Here is a 24189-nt window from a genome sequence, read left to right as displayed (position 1 = left end):
TTACCCCTTCATATTATTTATTAGATCCCCATAAACCCTAGAAAGTAAACTACTCAGACATGATTAGAAATAAACTAAACAAAGCAATTAAACAAGTCATAAGGAATTGAAGGAATAAAAATACTGAAATTAATAAAATAGAAATCGTACCGAATCGACGGAATTACAAACGAAGTTTAAGCACAAGAGAAAGAGTAAAGGTTTAGAGAGAGAAAATCTAAGTAGAGAGAGAAAAGTAGTAAGAGTGTGTAAAAGAAGTCCTAAACTTACCTAAATAAATTACATCAAAATACTAAGCAAGGAAATTCTACGCTAAACGAAACTAATCGGAGCCTAAACAAACCCCCTAAAACTCGCGCCCAGTCGAGCGCCGTACCGCCCGGCCGGGCCCGCCTTTTTGTTGCTAAAATCACCTCTCGCGCCCGGTCGGGCGCGTGCTCCGGGCGCGATGTTCTTCTCTTCTTTGCTCGCCCTGCCCAGCCGGGCGCGCCTTCGGGCGAGGCCTTATGGCCCCGAGCGGAGCTCTTGGGCACCAATAATGGACTTTGATTGGGCCTTTACTCCTAAGCCCAATCGGATTTCCTCCTTGGGTCTTTGAACTCGGTCCAAACGCCTCGGGATTTCCAATACCGAGCCCTTAATCACCGATTTGCTTCTTCTAACCGACCTTGGGCTTCAATCAGTGGCCGTGCACCTCCAATGCTCGTAGTCGCTACTCGAAAATCCGGGAAAATGCTCCAAAAGTGCAATTTCCTACAAAAGTCAACCAAAACTACGAAAACACTAGAAAACACCAATTAGTAATAAAAGTGGCTCGAAAGAGCCAAAAACACTACTAATTACGATCAAGGGACGGGGGTAAATAACTATATAAAATGGACATATCACGAACCAGAATGTTCAATCTGCTTTCGCCCTCCTACTTTGCTTTGCCACAAGAACAGACAACCTTATAGAGCTAAGATATTCTAGGCGATCTTATTGACGTCGCTTGCCCCGTTTCAAACGGGTTCTTAAATAGTACTTGTCCCACCTAAATTTTTTAATCCAGACGGCTATGAGTGAGTCAATTAGGCCAATCAGTCTTGGTCGTCTATGTATATTAGGAGCAATGAGTCAATCTTAATCGAATGAAACTTCCTACGACGAAGCCACCCGAATGTAATACAAGCGGATGAACTGCTTACCCCCAGGCGGGGTATTTGCAATCCAATTATCTACCCATCCGTCTGTCCCACTAGGAAGACTCTATACAGGTTAATAATTACAAGCCATAATCTAAGTAAGAGTTTTATGTGGATTCCGGATGTGTTCCTAGACACAACCTCATTTCAAGTCCGATTGCATTCTCTTTAGATTACTTACGTCAGATAGCTATGAGTTGACCAATTAGATCGTTCAATCTTTGCCGTCTGTATATGTTTATAGAGCAATGTGCCACCTAAATGGGAGATACTCTCTGCGACGAATTCACCTAGATGGGCGTCGCCGGACGTCATACTCATATGGGAGCAAACGAATTTATAAATATAAATGTCATCCGGCCATTGGCCTCTTTATTATTTAGCTGCTAAGATTCTAAGCTTAGTTTCACTTTTAAAGTTGGACACATGTAGTATGCACAGGCGGTATTCTCATTAAGGGACGTCTGTGTCTACAGCAAATAAATACACAATTTGAAAATAAAAAGCAAATTTCTCATTAATAGTTTAATATTTACAAAAAATTTACAAGTCTTAGAAGTAGTACTTTTTAAGGTTGTCTACATTCCAAGTTCTGGGCAGCTGCCTACCGTCTGGAGTTTCTAGGCCGTAGGTGTCGTCTCTTACTGCCTCATAGATCCAGTAGAGACCTTCCCAATTGGGCGTCAGTTTGGCTTGCTCATTGGCCCTACCAGTTACCTCCATTTTTCGTAGCACAAAGTCCTCCTCTTTCAAAGGTCGTTTTTGTACTCTTTTGTTGTAGGCATGGGTTATTCTCATACGGTAAATCTCATTACTCAAGGCGACATTGCCCCTACGCTCCGGGAGTGAGTCCAATGTTAGCCGCATGGCTTCTTAGTTTACCTCTTCATCGTATAGCATTACTCGTAGAGTCGGCTCATAATGTTCGATGGGCAAGACAGCCTCAGCACCGTATACCATGAGAAATGGGATTTCACCATTTGCCCCCTTTTCAGTTGTCCGGATGGCCCATAAGACATGAATTAATTCTTCTGCCCATAAGTCACCGGCTCTTTCAATTTTCTTTTTGATGCCGTCTGAGATGAGTTTGTTGAAGGCTTCAACTTGTCCGTTTTCTTGGGCTCAGCCAACTGATGCAAAACAATATGAGATCCCTTGATCTCCTAACTAATTCTTGAGCTGAGGCGTCTCAAACTGAGGTCCATTGTCAAAAACCATAGACATAGGTACCCCAAACCAGGTGATGTTTTCTACTGCCTCTGCCTCAACCCACTTGGTGAAATAATCCACAGCCACCATAATGTAACGCTTTCTGCCTGGTGCAGGCGTGTATAGACCCAGAATGTCTATGCCCCATTTTCCAAACAAGACTAGGGATTGCCGTCAGGTTAGTGGTCGGACGATGGATCAACTTACCAAACCTTTGGAATTTATCGCATTTTTTTTACCATCTCCATGGCGTCTGACTCAAGAATGGGCCAGAAATAACCCTATTGCCTAGCCTTGACAGCCAATGATCTGTCGCCTATGTGAGAGGCACAGTATCCCGCATGCAATTCCTCGAGAACTTCCTGCCCCTTTTCTGGGGTAACACACTTCAGTAGAGGCTTTAAGAAACTTGCTTTGAAGAGCTCTCCATTTCTCATCTCGAAGTTTGCAACTCGCTTTTTCATGACGACCGCTTTCTGTGGTGAATCATGCAATGTGCCATCTTGCATCAATGCCCGGATGCCATCCATCCAGGTGGAGCTTCGGTTAAGTACTCCAATGGGGTATTCTTCAAAAATACTTTGTTTTTCCATGACTTTCCAGAAGACTGACCGAGGCGTATCACAGGAGGCGAAGGATGCCAGTTTTGACAGCGTATTCGCCTGATTGTTTTCAGACCTAAGCACTTGACTCATATGGAATTCTTCAAGTGTCCCAGCTTTAGTTTTGACCGCATGAAGGCATTTGATCATAGCCGGATGGGTGGCCTCATAGTCACCATGGTATTGTCTAACGACCAACTGTGAATTAGAGCAGGCATCAATTTTGGTTTCCCTTACCACCTTACACATGCGGATACCGGCTAGCAGGGCTTCATATTCTGCCTCTTTATTTGAAGCCTGGAACATGAACCGTAGTGCATACTCATACTTGTCCCCCTCGGGAGACTGACAAATTATGCCTACACCCTATCCGTTCATGGTAGAGCTCCCGTCTACATACACTTTCCAAACCTGATCGGTTTTTTCCGGTGCAACTGGCCTTGTCATTTCAACAATGAAGTCGACAAACGCCTGACCCTTCACTGCCTTTCTTGGTTTGAAAGTGATTTCAAGACTTTGCATTTCAATAGCCCATTTGAGCATTCTATCGGATGACTCCAAGGTTGTCATTGGCCGCTTGAGTGGTTGGTCTGTATAGGCCACAATAGGATGTGCCAAGAAGTAAGGTTTCAACTTCTTGACAGCCATGTAATGAGTAAGGCTAAATTTTTCAACCATAGGGTATCGTAGTTCAGCGTTTCTGAGCACATGGCTAATGACATAGACTGGGAGCTAAATGCCGTCTCTCTCAGTAAGGAGAACGGCACTGAGGGCATGATCTGAGATGGCTAAGTACATGTAAAGCGTCTCTTTGGGCAGAAGGCTAACAAGCTTTGGCAAAGAGTGTAGATGTTCTTTCAATTTCCAAAAGGCCGCCTCAGCATCATCCTCCCATTCAAACCTTGTCTTCTTTCTGATCGCTTGGAAGAAATAAAGGCACTTGTCACCTGACCGGCTGAGGAATCTCCCCAAAGCCGCCAGACCACCGGTAAGTTTTTGAACTTCCCTTACAGTACGGGGTGACTTCATGTCAATCACCGCCTGTATCTTTTGTAGGTTAGCCTCTATCCCCCTTTGATCAATTAAAAATCCGAGAAACTTCCCAGACTCAACACAAAAGACACACTTCTTGGGATTGAACATGACCTTGTGCCGCCTGAGTGTGGTGAAGGTTTCTCAGAGGTCAGCAAGATGATCTGTCTATGGCTTGGACTTAACTATCATGTCATCAATGTACGCCTCTACATTCCTCCCAATCTGATTTATGAAGACATTATTAATCATCCGTTAGAAAGTAGCATGCGCATTCTTCAAGCCAAACGGCATCACAGTATAATAGAATAACCCCTAATCAGTGACAAAGTTCGTCTTCTCTTGATCTTTTTTCCACAGGGGAATCTGATGGAAACCAGAGTAGGCATCCATAAAACTCATCAAGGCATGCCCGGCTGTAGAGTCGACCAGGCTGTCGATCTTTGGAAGCTGGTAACTGTCCTTTGGACATGCCTTGTTCAAGTCAGTGTAATTTACACACATGCGCCAGGCATCATTTGGCTTCTTCACAAGCACAACGTTTGTAACCCAATTAGGGAAGTTACATGACCGAATGAACCCATTGTCTAACAGCTTTTTGACCTCGACATATGCCGCCTGACTTCTATCCTCTCCGTATTTCGTTTCTTTTGCCGGATGGGCTTCTTTTTTGGAGCAACGGCGAGTTTGTGGACAGCGAGATTCGGGCTGATGCCTGGCATCTCTTCCACTTCAAAGGCAAAAATATCTTTGAATTCCTTCAGCAGAAGGCGCAAGTCTGCACTCAACTTTTCAAGAGCAACCGTCCCCACCTTAACAGTTCGCTCCGGACGGCTGTCATCCAGAAGAATGTCAAGGTGGTCACCAACCGGCTGGGGACAGAGTTCATCAGACCGTTCCCCGGTCAGTGATTGCTATTTCTTTTCCTTCTTCACCTCCACCAGCTGAGCAAGTTTTCTTTTCTTAGCGACTGGTAGGTCTATTGGCTCCGACCCCTATGCGACTGCTGTGGCCTTGGGTTTAACGTATGAGAGATAGCACTCTCTAACCGTCTTCTGATCCCCGTTAAGGGGGCCCACAGAGCCATCATCCCTTTCATACTTAAGCAGCATGATAGATGGGATGATGACGGCCTTGCACTCGCTCAAAGTGGGTCGGCCTAGAATGAGGTTATAGGCGGTCAACTCTTCAACCACCAGAAACCGAACGGTCATGTGCCGCCCTTTGCCCTTCTCTCCCAGCCGGATAGGCAGATCTATCCGTCCGACTAGGTGCACAACTCCTCCCCCAAAACCAACAAGAGGGTGGGAGACATTGTGCATGTTGTCCACCTTGTACTTGAGCTTGGACAGGCACTTATATCTGATGATGTCAGACGAGCTACCAGTGTCAATTAAGATGCGGCCAACCAGTTGGTTGGCCACTTTGCATTCAATGATCACAGGGTCATCGTACGGCCGGCGGACTTTGCCCCGATCCCTTTCAATGATGACGACCTCTGGGAATGTGCTGGTGGACGCCTGACTTTCCTCAGCTTAATTAACATCCGTTTTCCTCAAATGGTCCTTGGTGCCTTGGATGGTAGGGCCCCTTCCAGCAAAACCGCTTGCTATGGTGTAGATCGGATCTTTATCGGTGTCCGAGCTTCTAGTAGGTTGGGGAGCCTTTTTGGATGACTGCCCCTGGTTTGTCTTTGGGGTGACCTTGGATGTATGACTTCAACACCCCCTAATCAGCCAGACGATCCAACAACTGCTTGAGGCTGTAGCAGTCATTGGTGTCATGGCCGATGTCCTCACGGAAACGGCAGTATTTATTTTTTTTCCGATTTTTTGCGAAACCCTTCATGGCCGCGGGTTTCACAATAGTCACTTGGTCCTTTATCTCCATGAGGATGGAGTAGAAGTCTTTATTAAACTCGTACCTAGGAACGTAAGGTTTCAATTCCTTCTTTTTCTTCTGGGACGGCTGATTAGAATTGTCAACCGCCCAGATCTCTTTTCTCTTTTTCCTCTGATCAGCTTTGGGAGTCGGCTGAGCAGATCGGCTCTCCTTTTGTTTGTCGGACTTCTTAGAGTTTGACTGATTGTTGGACGTGCAGAGGTCAGTTGCTTGTATAAAGCTTTCCGTCTCTCTCAACGCCTCTTGAAGGGTGAAAACCCTCTTTCTGACAGGGTCAAACTTAAAAGTTGACCCGTCCTTCAGACCCTTGAAGAAGTCTATATAGGCAACTTCGTCAGACACTCCTTGAATCTGGATTCTTACCAGATTGTGCCGCCTGACGTAAGAACAGAGTCCTTATCTCTCCCCCTGCCGAATGGTGCTCAAGTCGAGACTTATTTTCTTGGAAGGGATGTTCATTGAGAAGTTTGAAGAAAACAAGAAGGAAACCCTCTTGAAGCTATCAATACATCCGGCTGGCAAGTTGTCAAACCATTGTTGGGCTATGCCCTTCAATATAGCCGGGAAGCATCTGCACCATATGGCATCCTCCAACCCCTGCATGTGCATGAGGTTGGTATAGGCCATGAGGTGATCTTCAGGGTTGGTGGTACCATCATAGGCACCAACCAACACATGCTTACCCTTGATCGGTTGTGCCGCCTCGGTTATCTCCTTGGTGAACGAAGAAGTTTGTTCACCAAGTTTGAGCAGACGGAGCTTCTAGTCCAAGGGTTGGACGTTATATGTCGCATGTCCTCCAAAGAGGGCCGACTGCATGAAAGGAGGGGTGTATTTCCCTTATGGCATCTGAGGCACATACGGGGCTGACCCAATCATTTGAGGACTAGTGTGGACGGACTTGCCGCCTGTATGGCTCTCATGCAAGGATTGAGAATTCCTTGCTGAAGTGTTTTTGAAGCTGTCTGGAAAGCTTGATGTAGAGGCTGACTCATATAGCTGCTGGCTCCGATTACGCTCGATGATGTGTCGAGCATCGGAGAAAGTCTTCGTGCTGCCATCCGGCTGAACTGCCCGGATGACCTTCCTTTTGCCCGTCTGAGGCAGAAGGATCTTAGACCAGTCAATGACAGGGGTGGCCTTCTCCTTTGGATGTGGAGTAGGCTGCCTGTCTCTGATTGGCTTTCTCCTCTCAGCTTGAGGAGTCTTCTTGGCCAACTAACCCTTGCTAGAGCCAGCCGTCCTTTTATTGATCAGGTCCTTGATTTCACCCTTGAAACAGGTCATGAATTTCTTGAGTTTGTCTCGGGTGACTGGAGCCTGACCCCTTGCCGTCTAGGTTTCCCTAGGTGGTGGTCCAGTAGATTTAATGGGACTAGCTTCAGCGTTGCTCTGTTCTAGTTTATCCTTGGAACGGATGCGCTTAGAGATTAGTGACCCATCAGGGGCCACATGGGTTTCGACTTCACAGTCGTTGTTTGTATCATGGTCTGAATAGACCACCCCCTTGGCTCCAGGCCGGTTGGGTTCAGGTGGCGGTACAGAATCTTGAACTATCTTAGAGGTACTCTCCCCACTAACAACGCCAAATGTTTTGGGTGTTTTCTGGTCCCTCGGGAGAGTTCCGTCACCAAGACTGGTCCGGCGTACTCTATTCCTGCAAAACACGAAAACTCCCGTTGGTAGGAGCTCCGCCTCCGACGATCAAGTTAGTATTGGTCGTGGAAGATGAAAAGGTGCGGAAAAGGTAAAAATTAGATCTTCTCGGATTTCGATATCAAGTGTTTTCTCTGATGTTAGAGAATGTAGGTATGTCGTAATAATTGAATCTGTCCCAAAAATGGGGGAAATCTTCCTATTTATAGGTTCATCGGAAAAAGTGCCCTTTCTTAGGTCATACTGACCTAAGTTTGGTGGGTTGCGCCGTATTACGGCTTTTTTGGGATTTGGGCCAGGAAGGTAGCATTTTCTCCCAATTGTTTGGAGAGACACGTGTCATGAAGTAATTGATCCATTTAGACCTTTCATGGTTGACACGTGTCACCTTCTGATAGGGCCACGCGTCTTGGGTAATTTTACCCAAAACACTTCTCTCTAGATTAAGCTAAGCTAACAAGAAGTCACAAAAACGTTCTAACTTAAGGCTTATATAGCACGTAGAAATTGCTGCTAAAATCAAGTAAAGGTTCGATTGAATAGAGGGTAGGTTCGACCGAACCGTGGGTAGGTTCAATCAGACTCCCCTACACCTAGTTCGACCGAACTCTAAGAAGTTTGACCGAACTTGTAAATATAAGAAAACTTCCTAAGTTTATTCCCTTTTTGGCCGTTTGATCGAACTTTTCAACACTTCAGTCGGACCTCATGGTCCGGCGAACTACTGAGAAGTTCGGTAGAAGCTCATGCTTGAGGCTTCCCGTATAATCTTATTCTCTTCTCTTTGCCCCTTTGTCTTCATCTATGCTTCTATGCTCGGCCAAGGAGCCCTCTGAGTGTTTAGGATCGCCATGGAACCTAAAATGAGACAACAAAGATTACAAAAGCGAGGGAATAATGAAAGAATACATCAAAATCATTAACAATAAATGTAGATAAGTATATCTTTCATCAAACACACAAGTAAGCCACAAGAGTAAAATGAAATAGAAAAACCCAAGAAAATAAGAGAATATAGGCCTAAACACTACCCCTAAGAGTGACATAAATGTCACTCATCAAATAACACAATTCCGGCCTTCAGTTTTTAGGAGCACTTGCTATGTTTTTCTTGCTATTGTTTAAAGGTTTTGAGAGCTTGTTAGTCGGCTGTGATTTACTGAATTGAAATTACATTTAGAAGTTTTCGAAGCACTTTAAACAAGGGCGGAAAACTACCTTGAATATCAAGGAAATATATGCTTTATGTTTTTTGAAAGCTCGGGACGTCATCTAACCAATGCAAGTGATTTGACTAGAATCACAATTAATTTGGTTAGTTCACGAAGGTTAAAACCAAAATCAACCAAAATTGTCCATTAGGTCGGCTTGTATAGTTTCCTAATCTAAGAAGATTTACCAATTTCTTCGCATATTGAATTAGGGAAAATTTTCTTAATTTTGTGAGGATTTCAAATGAGGCTCTCTATTATTAATAGCGGCTTTAACATTCCTTGTAAAGGTCGAATATGATAATTGAAATAAAAAATTCAAATTTTGTTTTTGGTTATGCAATCACAACTCTTTGCATGAGCTATTTTTATGTATCCGTAGTATTTAGCTGATAAGGATGTGTAGTGAAGATTAATAGGTCGAAAAACTTAGTTCCAAGAGGTGATCTAAGTAATTTGACAATTCAAAGTGATCATTACAGAGGTGGTCATACTTATTTGAAATATCGGTTCATTTCTTCACACTTGTACTTCAATAACTCTTCAAGGAAAGTTAAAAATCAAAGCTTTATTTCAAGATTGTTGAATTTCTAAAACTTAACTAAATAACAGGTTAGGTTACACATTCAAGTGTTGTCGGGTTGTTGCTTAAGATTTCTTATTATCTCCCATGCATTTCACTTGATTTCAATGTCAATCTACACATACAAATTTCTTTATTGTATGATTTTTGTATTTATTATTTTACTTGTTGACACACTAAAGATTATGATAGGAATAAATCTAAGTTCAACAAATTGACAAACGTAGTTTGCCTTAAGTTCAGTTTTATAAAAATATTACACCACTATTTCTGCTCCATAATTTTGTATTCCCGTACAAACCCACTAACACCATATTTTACACCATTCAAGTCACCTTCTTAAAAGTTAAAATTATGCAAAGTCAAATTGATGCACTTAAAAATTAAACCAGTACCAAAAAAAAAAAAAAAAAAAAAAAAAAAAAAAAAGCATAAACTGATCTAATGAGTCATAAAGCCTAATCAAATTAATCAAGTCCTACCTCCGATCCTTGAAACTCTGGGATTCCAATTCCTTTTTGGACCATTGCGCAGTCCTAGCAATAAGTCCCATGTTAATTGGGCAAACGAGCTGCACTATTTTTTGGCCTTTCGACAATAGTTTTGATTATTATCAGTCAAATTGATCATTTTATGCTTTCAAAGTGAAATTCCCCACTTCGACTTTTCTGGACAAAAGTTCGTTCGAAAGCTCCTACAGAGATTGCTTCAACAAACTTTGCTTTGTTCATTGTTAAGATAAAATTCTAAAGCTTCATCCTAGTGAACAAATTTTGTTCATTGTTAGTTTGTTACCATCTATTTAAACTCAACTCTAATGGCACAAACGTACAAACAAGAAAATAAAAATGCGTTGTGAAGCATTGAACATAAAGTTGCTCAAGTTTGATACAGGTATTTACCAGAATCATGACCATTTATGTTTGCAGATATATGAAAGTTTCTGTAATTGAAAAAGATCAATGCACATCAACCATGCATTAAAAATACTCTGTAAAGAAATGATCAATGACGAGCATTTGTGAAAACTTTTTAGTTAATATTAACATTGTAATTTGTAAGATACCATTGAATTGTTTTGTTCCTAATGCCACAAATATAAAGCCAACAACAATGAATAAATGTCAAAATCTTAGTATCCTGGAATATGCTGCTATTAAGATTTCCCACAAAAGGAGATCAAAACAAAATACGGGCACCATAAATCTGAAAAGAATACCCCAACCAATTCCGTCAAAATCAGCACGGTTTTTTCAGCCAGAAAAAATTCACCATCAGTTGAAATCATATTTAACGTGTCCAAGGTATAAGCCGCAAGCAGGAGCCATGGGACTTGCAGCAGTAACGGATCTTGCATTCAGGATACATTTCACTGACAATAATTTATCACATTAGTCTCAGAATTAACCCTTACAGGCCTCATACACAAAGCGAAAAAAACAGGAAACAAATAACAAGTTAAAGTAAATCAAACAGAGACACACACACAGAATCAAAAATGAAAGAAAAAAAAAAAACTAACAGTTTAAGGTAAAGAAAGATTAAGGAGAAAGAGATTCAAATGTATAACTAAATACAAAAAACACACCATCAGCAACTGTTATTTGTCCTGTGCCAACACACTTGAGAACACCAACGAGCAACCTCACCTGAACAGATTAGGCATATCCATGAACACAAATAATACGAAAAAAATTTATTAAAGATTTATGTCATGGGGTAGAAGCAGTCTACATAGGCCATTTTCTTATTTAAAAAAGTTCAATCCAAGAATATAATATAATATTAAAATGTTTATTGAGGTTTAGGGTAACACATTCATGAATTTATTTTACTTAGAAAATGTAGTCCGGTTTTCACATAACTCTTGCTACTTTTCAAATAACCTTCAATACTATTTCCTCTCTATCCTTCCCCTCTAGCTGCTGGGTTCACTCATTCCTATGAAGTTTTAATTTTAATTTTTGTTCATATATACACTACATATGACTTTCATTAGCATTACTATTACCAGTCTTCACAAAACCACAGGTAAGGGGTAAAGGATACCAGCATAACGTAACGCTACTCATTCTCTTTGACATTTGCATTGCCAATGATCATATATACACAGGACTTTATAAAAAGACATTCATAAATTTTTATTAATGTCATAGCTTTCATGTTAGGCATAAAGCTACATTATTTGTGCAGCTTTCCAGAAAGTTTCTGTTGTATACATAAATGCATATTTAAGGGAAATAAAAGAGAATGCACCCACCAAATCCCCCCTCGAAATATTCTGAAAGAAAAACCAACCTGATGATATAGAAAGGAGCGTGAACGTGCTTTAACTACCAAGCAACGGTGTCTTCTCCTTATTCCAAACTGTTGACAAGATTCAGTGAGCTCTTCTCCATTATTGTTTGGAGAATCCTGAACACTGATATTACACTGCTCCCTCTCAGCAAAGGATGGAAAATACGGAACAGAAACAGATTCGGTGACATGAAGCTCATCTAATGTTCTAACGGGAGACTTAGCCAGTAATATTGAAGAAAAGCAGCAATTAATAAAACAAGTGTTATAGTGAAAACTGAAAACACGATATAGAAGAAATTCCTTTCAATAAATTTTTAGTGCCAAAACAGATGATACAAGTTTTTTGCAACAAAAAAATAAATCCCTTTTCACGTAAATTTACCAGCAAACCCTTACATCAATTCAATCAACACATTAAATCATATATTATTAACTTATTAACCTAACTTAATCATCCCTCAATAAAAACTCTAACCCAGCTCTCCTCCCTCACACCACATCCACCCCCCACACCAACATTTTCTCTCTCCTTTCTCAAGCCACCCTCTCCACCACTTTTCTCTCTTCTGTCACAGCCACCACCACCATATTTTCTCTCCCCTCCCTCACCACCACCATTGGTCATTGTCTCTTCATCAGATGGGATCACTGCCTCTTCCTCCTCCCCCATAACAGTCGTCACCGCCGCCCCTCCACATTAAATCGGGTCACTGCCGGGATCCTCTCTCTTCTTCTTTGTTTCTACAATACAATTAAAACTTAGGGTTGAGGTTTTTATTGTTAAAATTTGACCATGAACACTCTAGACAAACTTGACCAAATAAACCCCTAATTGATGATGGAAAGGTAATAATTTCCAATTTTAATCTTTTTTCTATAGGGTGGTTAGTGGTGGTTTGGAGAGAGGGGCTGAGTGGTGGCTGGTTTAGGGGAGAGGGAGGGTGAGTGGAGGTGGTGGTGGTTTCGAGCGGGGAGAGGGAGGGTGAGTGGTAGTGGTTTCGGCCGAGGAGATGGATGGTAAGTGGTGGTGGTTTCGAGGAGAGGACGAGTGGTTGGTGGTGATTTCAGGGAGAAGGGAGGATGGTTGGTTGTTGTTTCGGGGCTAAATTAACTAATTAAGCCTAGCCCAAAACGCCTCGCCCAGACTAAATTAACTAATTAAGCGCTCACCCTGGTGCAAGTGAAAGGGTACATTGGAGGTGGTTGCCCTTATTTTATTAATTATCCTCATTTTCTCTCTCCTAAACCTCAACCACAAACCTTTGTTTTGTTAAACAGCATTATATTTTTGTCTTGGGAATTGTGTCATTAATTTTGTTGCACAAAATAAGATATAGAGGTAGTATATATATAAACAAAACATTTAAGTCTATAATAAAGGGCTATTGGTAGTATAAAAAAGAGTATTGTATATAATTAAAGGGATTTGAATCTTTTGCTACTTAAATAAGAATACAATATACAATTAAGGGGGTACCAATAGTTTTAAAAGGGGCATAGTGTTCAATTAAACGGTTAATACTATCGACTATTTTCAATCATATCAACTGCCATTTAAATCTTTAAATCATGGTAAGTTTCAGGAATAAGATACCATATAAACCTAAAACAAGTTACGTAATAAGAGCCCTTTTGCCATAATTGAATCAAAATCAGTGCCAAAGTAAACAATATTTTTCATTATTACTTAAATATAAGAAATTCAACCCCTAAAATTTGTTTTCACGGTTTTTATGATTGCCTTGAAGAGGAGAAATATAATATCATCTCCTAATACTTAATAGGCTCGTTGGTCTTGAGATACACCACATGCTTACATAATTTCTTGCAATACCCCCTTAATTACACAATACTCCTTTTTAAACTACTAGTGTCCCTAATCTTGAATATTTAGTTTTTTCAATTTTCATTGTTAGACTTGTTTTCAGCGTATACGGTATACACTTTCACTGAAACATAATTTTAGGTAAATCAATTCACTATAATATAATAGGAAATTTTGTCAAAAAAAAAAAATCTTTTAAAAGCACCATTTTGCAAAAAAAATACCTTTTAAAAGCTTTTTAGTTAAAGAAAATCACCATGTTCATTTTTTTTGAAAAAAGAAACCTGTTTACTTAATTACCCTCTAGTTTACTTAATTACTCTCTAATTTCTTCTAATTACCCTCTAACCCACCTAATTATTTAATAATTATATTTAATTTATAAAAAAAACCAACACACCTAACCACCAGCCAACCACCCCCATCTAAACCCGCCACCCAGGTCCCCCACCCCGGCGTCCTACCTCCACCGGCGACCGGCCCTCTCTTTCCCCCTTATCCCCGCCGGCGACCATCGGTTTCGAAACCCTAACTAGAATTTCACCTTCAAGATTATTAGCACTCACATTCAACCCTTGAAACTAACTTAAGCAAAACATTTCCGCCGGAATCTCGCCGGAAAATTGATTATTCTGCAAAGAAAGCTTTTGAAGCATCTTCAAGTTTCCAATTGCCGGCGGTACTGATCCGTGCCATTTATAGCACCTTTAGGCTATGTTTTCCTTATATTTCTATGCTCCTTTGTAGTGGTTTATGTCGTGTTTTTAGAGAATAATGCTCGATTCGCGTGTTTTTGTGTTAGTTTAGAGAAATGCATGCTTTTAATGGTTTTCTTATCATTTTATTCATTTCTCGGCTATTTCTCTTGCTTCTATGTTTCTTTGTGTTGTTTTGTAGGTACGTCGCGGGCTATATGCATGGAATTTGAAAATAGCTCCCACTAGCATCAATATGCACTTTTCGGAATTGAATTTGAGTTTGAAACAAAGGAAAACGAAGGATTGCAAAATATCAAATAGGACCTTTGTGCATTGTTTCAGCCATATCTCAAGTTCTACAGATCGGATTGATGTGATTCAAGTTGGGTTGGAAACTAGACTTAAAGAGCTTTCCAATGATAGGTCGCACGCCCTCATACGATTCATAGATTGAGAGTTACAGCCTTCCGAAGTTAGCCCTGAAATTCTGCCGCGGGCGCGGGGTTGCTGCAGCTCCAAAACTGCCGGTTTTGGGCAGTAAGCACCCGCGGTTGTCCCGAGGGCTCCCCGAGGGCGCGGGCCTTGGCCCCGCGGGCGCGGGCTTGGGCCGCGGGCGCGGCTATCGGGGTGTCCGTTCTTCTCCGCGGGCGCGGCCGATTTCTCCGCGGGCGCGGGTTTCTGGGTCTTTTACGATTTTAAGCTTCTTTTCTCCTTTTGTTTATATAGTTTTTGGTTTCCTTTATTCTTCATTCATGTAATTCTTTAGTTTTAGAATAGTTTTCTCTCTCTTAGGTTGAGAGCTTCTCTCTCTAGATTAGGAGTAGTTTTAGAGAGAGAAAGTGAAGAATTTCAATGGTGATTGAGAGATTGAAGATGCAAGTGTGACAATTGTGTTGGAGATCTTCCTAATTATCAATGAGCATTTCTAAACTCTATCTCATTCAATTGCTTTGTTTAATTTGATGTTTGTTTGGTTTGATTTTGATATTTGATGTTTGATTAGAGTAATTATTCTTGATATTTTGTTGATTCTTGTTCTCTATAGTTGATAGTAGTTTTGATCATGTTTCTTGAGTAGTTTACTTGCTAGGGTTTGGGTAAACATGTGTGATTGATGGATTGAGGTTGATTTGGGAATTTGAGTAGTTCTTGTGTTGTGATTAAATTGATTCATAGAGGTTTGCATGTTGCTTAGTTAATTGGAATAGCTAACCATGATTGCTAGTATTGATTGCATGATTGAATTGATTGACATGGCCACTTGATATTGATTTGATCATAATTGGTTGAGTATTTGATTATGTTTCTTCCTATTGTTTAACACTAGAGAAATCTATGTTAGAAAGTATGAAGATGATTAGTTGAATGCTCCTAATTGCTCCTACTATTTGTCTTTGCATTGCTTGACTCCCTAATTAGCTTGATTATCATGAATGCATGTTGATCCCCACTCCCTAGTGTTTCATTTGTTTGCTTGGTTTAGGAAGTAGAATAGCACTACCTTTCACCTTAGACTTCGACCTAGCTTAGGCGTAAATTAGAAATACTTGAACATAACCGTTCCTAGTGGTTCGACCCTTGACTTACCTCTATACTTGTATTTAGGTAGTTGAGTGATTATAAATTTGTTTGACCGTAGGGAGGATTAGTTCAACGGCCTAGTTTTCCCCACGTCAAAATGGCGCCGTTGCCAGGGAACGGTGTCTATGTTTGAGTGTTTTTAATTGCTTGAGTCTAGGTCTTTGTGTATACTTTTCTTTTATTTCTTTTTATTTGCTTTATATAAAATGGCATGTCTCTCATTTCCTCAATTTGACAATGAGTCTTTTTGTGAATATTTTAATAGACTAGAGAGATTTCTTTATTATAATTGTTGTAGTCTTTGGGAGGCTTGTGAGATTTGTTATTTTGGTTTGAATGAGCAAACTAGGGATGAAGTTGAATGCATGCATAATGGTGAATTTAAAGCATTGTCTATTGATGATGCTTGGGATTTTTATGTTTGGTTTGCTAGGAATGTCTATAGTAGGGGTAATCATGATCCTAATATTGATATGCAATGTGTTGATTCTTCTAATATTAGCATGAATTCCCATGATTTGTCACATGATCCTATTGGTGAACTTAGAATACATGATTTCAACTCTATTTCCCCTTTTGTTCATAATGATGAAGTACATGCTCAAGTTGATGCTAATGGTGTGTTTCAATATTCTTCATTATTTACCATGCCTTCTTGTGATGTGCTTCGTTCCCTTGATGATGAATCTCATGTTCTTGATTGTGCCCCCACTCCCCAATGTGATGTATATGCTCATGATCTTAATGTTGATTCTTCCAATCTTGGTTGTATTTCTTCTCCTCTTATTGAACCTCAACCTTCTACATCTTTTGAATCTCTTGTTGATATATTTGAATCTCAAATTAGGCACATTGAGCTTGATAATGAGTTTGGGCCTAGTAAGGAGATGATTCTTAATTCTATGAGAGGTCAATTAGAGATAATGAAAAAGAGTGAGGAGCGTCTTGAGGAAGGAAAGAGAAGAAAAGAAGAGTTAGAAGGCCAATTGTCATCCTTGATGCTTATTTGTGAAAAATCCCTATTTAATGTGTGTAATGAGGATGATGATGATGATTTTGAGCAACCAAGAGAGTGTGAGGATCCCATTTGTGAGCATTTGAGTGATGGTGAAGGAGTTGAGAATTAAGAGAGTGTTGATTTTGAAAATCCTACCCCTCTTTCCCATTTTGACGAGTCTCTAGTGCATGATTGTGATTCTTCTATCCATGAGTATTTGGATTCACTTGAGGTTATGTCTAATATGTTTTTTGAGTGTCAAATGAAAACCCATAGCCTTTTGAGTGATTTTATTAAGAATGCTTCATGTGAGAGAGATGAGTTTGAAATGAATTTACATCCATTCATGCATGGCTTTGAGACTTTAGGCTTTAAGGAAGTTGAGGGAGTTGTTGTCCATGGTTGTGATGGAGGGGATTATGTAGTTCCTCTTGGAAGTTGGATGTTTGAGGGAGATGTTGATCATGAGTGTTCTTCTTTTGAGGATTCTATGATTGATTTTCATGCTCTAATTGGTGATTTGAGGCATGGTGGTGAGGAAGAGTTCATTTGCGAGACCATAGCTCCTATTCCCTCCTCACATGTCCCTTTTTCGAGGAATTTCAACCATATCCCCTACACTCCTATGTCCCTCCCTTCCTTTGTTAATGAGCCTATTGGGGACCCTCTTGTCTATGACGGTTCTTATGTGGCTCATTTGTCCCCGATTGAGGAAAGGGGTGATATTGTCACCCAAAAATATTCTAGTGAGGAGGATTTGCCTTTTTCTTTTTCTTTCCATTCTTTTATTCCCCCTTCTTCTTCTTATTTTCTTGTTTTTCCTTTTGATCCCTCTTCTTCTTTCTTTTGGCATCTCCCTTCTCACTTACGTGCAACGATCTTGTTGCACGTTCTTATCCCGTCATTTGCCTACCTTCTATCATATGAAATGTGTAGTAGTGCATTTGACAAGCTCTTGCGTGCGTTGAATTATTATTTTCTAGAGCGGTCAAGCTTGGACCTTAAGCAAGCCTTTCTCGGGAAGTAACCCGTGTTTTATTGCTTTCATTTTATTTTCTTTTTAGATTAGATTTTATCTCATGGAAATGTTTGTGTGCCTTTTGCTAGGTACATGACTTGATATACTTTGGTGCTTCAATATGGATCAAGAATCAAGGAAGGTTGACTCCTATTTTTGCTAGCATAAGGAAGGCAAATTCAACACTAGAGGTTGTTAGCCTTGAAAGGGTAAAATTGGGTCATTTGCGGGTATTTACACCCACCTAATATCCGGTAATATCCTTCCTTGCTCTTTCTCTAGTGGATGATGACTTGTTGGACATATGATGGTTTGTTGGATTGATCTCTTTGTGTTCCCCTCCCATGGATTATATAATTTATGTTTGAGTGTAATGTCTCATTCAAGCTTGGGGGAGGGTATTCTATCATGTTTGGTGGGATGTTGATTCATATATGCTATGAACCTTTGTATATGCTTTTCCATGTTCTTATATTTTGAAAAACTCCAAAAAGATTTTTGTTTCTATCAAGGCAAATTTGCAATGTGTTTTGTTCTGTTCTTGCTTTGCACATAATAACATTTGGACTTGTATAATTGAATGTTTTTCTTCCTAAATGGTAGTGGTGTGCACGGTTTGAGATTACGTTTGGTTGATTCTAGGATAAAGCATGCTAAGGTAGTTGTCTAGAACTAGGGGGATCATGAAGCCGGATTCTACTTGTTTGTGGCATGTTTGGTAGTTGCTCCCTATCTTCGATTTGACAACCTTAGTGAGTTTTTGCTACAACCATGTGAGATTTATAATTGTTCAAGCTTTCATCATATTCTTGCATGAGCGGCATGGGGTCCTTGACTTTGCAAGCCTAATCTATAAAGCTTGATGTATGATTCTTAAACCCGAGACCGAGCTATCTAGGGAGGACAAAGGCACCTTTTTCGGGGTGATATTTTTCATTTTTAGGTTAGTTTGATTCATATTTGTTTTTGGGTTTCCATTTGCCTTCTTGCAACCATTTGAGCCTATTTCTTTCTTTTCAAGCCACATCTTTAGTTCTTTGGCCTTTTGTTTCATTTTCTTTCTATTCTTGTTTTTTTTTGTGAAGCAAATTGATCATGTATGATGGAGTTTGTGTTGAATAAGTTGGATGTTTGGTTTTTATGAGTGCAAGATTGTGTTAAGTTTTCTTTGTGAATAATGGCAAGTGTTTGAGTAAAAGCCGTCCTTAATCATAAAAGGCATGGACTAATAAATTGCATTATAGAAAAAGCCGTCCGAATTTAGCAAAAGGCGAGGACATTGCAAGTTTAAGTAAAAAAAAAAGAAAAAAAAATTAATTGAAAAAGTGAAAATTCAAAAATATTTTGATGTATTCTTTTCTCCTTCTAAGCATTGAGGACAATGCTTCATTTAAGCTTGGGGGAGAAGCGTTTACGCTTTTTGTATATATTTCTTGTGAGTATAGCTTCAAATAAGCTTGGGGGTGTTGCTTTTCATTTGTTTGGTGATTTCTTAATCGTGTTGTTAAGGATTGATCACCCTTTTGCTTCACTCTTTTTAGGAAAACCACCAAATTTTAAATTTTAGCCTACCTTTACCCCTTTATGCCTTACGTTACAACCTTTGGGAAAGACCTTTCGACCTAGAAAGTTGAGTCACTATTCGGGGGAGGGAATCATGGGTCATTGCCTAAGGAAAGGGGATGCGAAGTCAAGATGTCGAGTAGCCAAAAATTTATTTTTTTTTTTCCGGTTCCTTCGCGGAATCTATGAGATGCTCACTAAGGGGAGATATGAGATTAGTAGGGGGAACGCGGTAAGACTATTTGGGATGAAAGTGGAGTGTGATAACTAGTTCCTATGCTTAGCATATTTATGTTTCAATCAACCTTAGGTATCTTATAGCGTGCACTCCCTTACTTGTTTAGAAAGATTTGCATTCACTTGTGCTTGTACATTTGCAAAAGTCCTTTCATGAACATTTGTTTGCTTTTCTTGTATTTTGTTTTCTTTTTCATGCTTTGCCTTATTTGTATTATTATGAGAGTTATGGGTAAACTCTTAGGATACCCTTACGAGAGCATCACTCGTCCTCTAGGGCGATCTAGGGGTTTAAATGGCTTGTCTTTGGTTGCTAAAATTGACCGTGATTCCTACGAAAGTGAGTTAGTGTATATTCCCATCTTCTCTAGTTCTCTTGCTTCTTTATTTGCTTGAATAATGTCATCATTTTTCCCTTGGGTTGGATTTTGTTTTGCTCGAGGACGAGCAAAAGTTTAGCTTGGGGGAATTTGATCCGTGCCATTTATGGCACCTTTAGGCTATGTTTTCCTTATATTTCTATGCTCCTTTGTAGTCGTTTATGTCATGTTTTTAGAGAATAATGCTCGATTCGCGTGTTTTTGTGTTAGTTTAGAGAAATGCATGCTTTTAATGGTTTTCTTATCATTTTATTCATTTCTCGGCTATTTCTCTTGCTTCTATGTTTCTTTGTGTTGTTTTGTAGGTACGTCGCGGGCTATATGCATGGAATTTGAAAATAGCTCCCACTAGCATCAATATCCACTTTTCGGAATTGAATTTGGGTTTGAAACAAAGGAAAACGAAGGATTGCAAAATATCAAATAGGACCTTTGTGCATTGTTTCAGCCATATCTCAAGTTCTACAGATCGGATTGATGTGATTCAAGTTGGGTTGGAAACTAGACTTAAAGAGCTTTCCAATGATAGGTCGCACGCCCTCATACGATTCATAGATTGAGAGTTACAGCCTTCCGAAGTTAGCCCTGAAATTCTGCCGCGGGCGCGGGGTTGCTGCAGCTCCAAAACTGCCGGTTTTGGGCAGTAAGCACCCGCGGTTGTCCCGAGGGCTCCCCGAGGGCGCGGGCCTTGGCCCCGCGGGCGCGGGCTTGGGCCGCGGGCGCGGCTATCGGGGTGTCCGTTCTTCTCCGCGGGCGCGGCCGATTTCTCCGCGGGCGCGGGTTTCTGGGTCTTTTACGATTTTAAGCTTCTTTTCTCCTTTTGTTTATATAGTTTTTGGTTTCCTTTATTCTTCATTCATGTAATTCTTTAGTTTTAGAATAGTTTTCTCTCTCTTAGGTTGAGAGCTTCTCTCTCTAGATTAGGAGTAGTTTTAGAGAGAGAAAGTGAAGAATTTCAATGGTGATTGAGAGATTGAAGATGCAAGTGTGACAATTGTGTTGGAGATCTTCCTAACTATCAATGAGCATTTCTAAACTCTATCTCATTCAATTGCTTTGTTTAATTTGATGTTTGTTTGGTTTGATTTTGATATTTGATGTTTGATTAGAGTAATTATTCTTGATATTTTGTTGATTCTTGTTCTCTATAGTTGATAGTAGTTTTGATCATGTTTCTTGAGTAGTTTACTTGCTAGGGTTTGGGTAAACATGTGTGATTGATGGATTGAGGTTGATTTGGGAATTTGAGTAGTTCTTGTGTTGTGATTAAATTGATTCATAGAGGTTTGCATGTTGCTTAGTTAATTGGAATAGCTAACCATGATTGCTAGCATTGATTGCATGATTGAATTGATTGACATGGCCACTTGATATTGATTTGATCATAATTGGTTGAGTATTTGATTATGTTTCTTCCTATTGTTTAACACTAGAGAAATCTATGTTAGAAAGTATGAAGATGATTAGTTGAATGCTCCTAATTGCTCCTACTATTTGTCTTTGCATTGCTTGACTCCCTAATTAGCTTGATTATCATGAATGCATGTTGATCCCCACTCCCTAGTGTTTCATTTGTTTGCTTGGTTTAGGAAGTAGAATAGCACTACCTTTCACCTTAGACTTCGACCTAGCTTAGGCGTAAATTAGAAATACTTGAACATAACCGTTCCTAGTGGTTCGACCCTTGACTTACCTCTATACTTGTATTTAGGTAGTTGAGTGATTATAAATTTGTTTGACCGTAGGGAGGATTAGTTCAACGGCCTAGTTTTCCCCACGTCAGGTACTTTCCCGGTGAACCTATTACTAACAAGTCAAGCTCGCCGATGCAACCATTAGTCATCTCCGCCGGAAGCTCACCCGAAAATTCATTATCATTAAGATCAACCTTGGCCAACTCGGCAAGTTAAATATTCCAGCGGGAATCTCCCGAGAGAGCTGATTATTTGAGATTCGAAGCCGGACTACCCTTCCCCTTCCCTAACATGGACAGCCCTCCCCCTTCCCTTCCACCACCATAAAACAATCCCTGTTTTCTCTCTCCTCAATTTTTCACCATTGTTAAATATTAATTATGGAGAATTGTGGTCGTTGGTGGTCGATTGGGGCGCGAACAGAGCTGGATTAGATGGCGAATTGGGCTGCTAGGTTGGTTGAGGGAGGAATTGCTGCTATGCGGTTGCTGGCGAGAGGTGGTGGCAGTAGTATGCGGCAGCTGTGCTGTTGGGGTTTAAGTGAGAAGAGAGGGAGCTACGGGCAGGGATGGTGGCGAGGTATTGTTGGGTTGGAGATGGGGCAGTGGAGGCTGCTGCGATGGAGGTGCAAAGGTGTTGAATGGTGCGGCAGTATCCTAATTGTTGTTAGGGGAGGGAGAAAGGGAGGTTGGCTGCTAGCTGGTGGTAAAGGTGGTGATTTTTGTTTTTTTTTTTTTTTTAATAAATTAACTTAATTATTAAATGGTTAAGTGAGAGTTAAAGGGTAATTAAAAAAAATTAGAGGTTAATGAAGTGAATTAGAGGGATTAGGTTGTCTTAAACAAAAATATTCACATTCGGGTTTTCTTTTGCAAAATGGTGCTTTTAAAAGATTTTTTTTGACAAATTTTCCAAAGATGAGAGTAGGGCAGAAAAGGTATTAAAAAATTGTAAAAGAAAATAGTGGTGTTAATAATTTATTGAAAAGAAATGTATGAAAAAAATAATGAGAAAAAAAAAAAGTAGCGAGTTTGAGTGGGGACCGTGAGAGGAGAGAAATATAATACTTTCTCCATTTTTTTTAAATTGTACCATTTAGGTTGGGCGCAAAGAATAAGGATAAAATAAAATCACAAAAATGCCCATGTGACTACAAACAAAACGAGAGTAGGTAAATACCACATGTGAATAAGAATAAGATGGGTATTTGGTGTGTGAACATAAACAAAAAGTGTATAAAAGCATACCCAAAATAGAAATGGTGCAATTAATATGCAACTTCCAAAAAAGGAAAATGGTGCACTAAAAAAGGGAGGAAGTATTAAAATATAGTTCGTCAAAAATGGCCGCTTTTAGTAAGTTTGACACTTAATAAAGAGACAGAGGAAGTATATGGTATCCTTGTACAATCTGTACTATTCTGCTTATTCAGTCAATAAATGCAGGTGAAACATGCTGTAGAATTTTTGTTTTGGGAAATTTTATCTAAATACTAGTCAAAACATAACAAGTTTGACATGAGCAATATGATCTAGCTTTTTGAGGGAAGGGTTCCTGAAGCTGGTTAATGATAATAGGTTTAATTTAATTCATACAAAAATGACCAACACCAGTTCCTTGCTTCTACACTATAAATTATAGAAAGAAAAAAAAAAAAAAAAAAAAAAATTGTGTTAACAGAAAAACGCTCAGTTCACTAATATGCTTGAGGTGAAGTGTGTACAATCTACATTCACCTCAAAGTATAAACAATGAAGCTAAATTGCAATAGATGACAGTCAGAAAAAAGCAACTACATGAAGCAAACCAAGACATTCAGGTTCAGTTGAGCATCCATTCTAGCAAAAGTTAACCAAGTCAAACCTATGTCCATAATGTTGATGAATTTGTACATTACTTAGAACATCTGGGCAATCCCAGGAAAACATTACAGGAAATTTATCAGAAAAATTACCGATCTGTTAAATACACTAATGAGAATGAGAACCGTGAAATTAGTGATTATTCAAGGTTGTAATTGTTCTGTGGGGGCATAAATAGATAATTTTTTAACAGATACGTATTGCCCTAAAACCCAATGCATGACTTTGAACTATCAAGTGTCAAGAAGGGAGAATGAACCTGACAACCAGCAGCCCTGAATGAACTGAAATCATGGTGTCCAACAAGAACCTTGCATGCTTCCTATGGAAAAAGAAGATATCACAATTAAAGCACCCTAAAACATTAATATTAATAAAAAGACAACCACTTCAAAGTTCAAACCGACCTGCATAGTTTGAAGGTTTAGTTCCTCAGGAACATGCCACGCCCGATCTCTCTCAAATGTTGACAGTGATTCTGGACCTGATAGCAAGCGATAATAATACCTACATACAAAATTAGAAAAACTCAGATTTACAATTTCACACAGAACATTACAAGTCTTCAAATAATGAAACCCAATTACGTTGAATGCCATGATAGCTTTAGATCTTCTTCAATGTTTATCTGCTTGCAGGAAAAGCCCTGGAAGA

At 39.8% G+C, this 24189-nt stretch overlaps 1 protein-coding gene across 1 annotated transcript in view; it reads right to left on the bottom strand.

Moving 5' to 3' along the window:
- Positions 1–10653: 10653 nt before the first annotated feature.
- LOC145563890 (uncharacterized) overlaps positions 10654–24189 on the bottom strand; it is a 30239-nt gene continuing 16703 nt past the window's right edge. The window contains exons 6-10 of the mRNA XM_081624289.1: positions 23943–24042; positions 23795–23857; positions 11678–11801; positions 10968–11028; positions 10654–10751 (exon numbers count right to left, since the gene is read on the bottom strand). Coding sequence (XP_081480415.1) covers positions 11778–11801; positions 23795–23857; positions 23943–24042 — 187 coding nt within the window. The 3' untranslated portion in view covers positions 10654–10751; positions 10968–11028; positions 11678–11777. The remainder of the gene's footprint in view (positions 10752–10967; positions 11029–11677; positions 11802–23794; positions 23858–23942; positions 24043–24189) is intronic.

Source organism: Chenopodium album, chromosome 10, assembly GCF_948465745.1.
Source record: "Chenopodium album chromosome 10, dcCheAlbu1.1, whole genome shotgun sequence".
Classification (NCBI taxonomy): domain Eukaryota; kingdom Viridiplantae; phylum Streptophyta; class Magnoliopsida; order Caryophyllales; family Amaranthaceae; genus Chenopodium; species Chenopodium album.
This window is presented reverse-complemented; position numbering and strand designations above follow the sequence as displayed.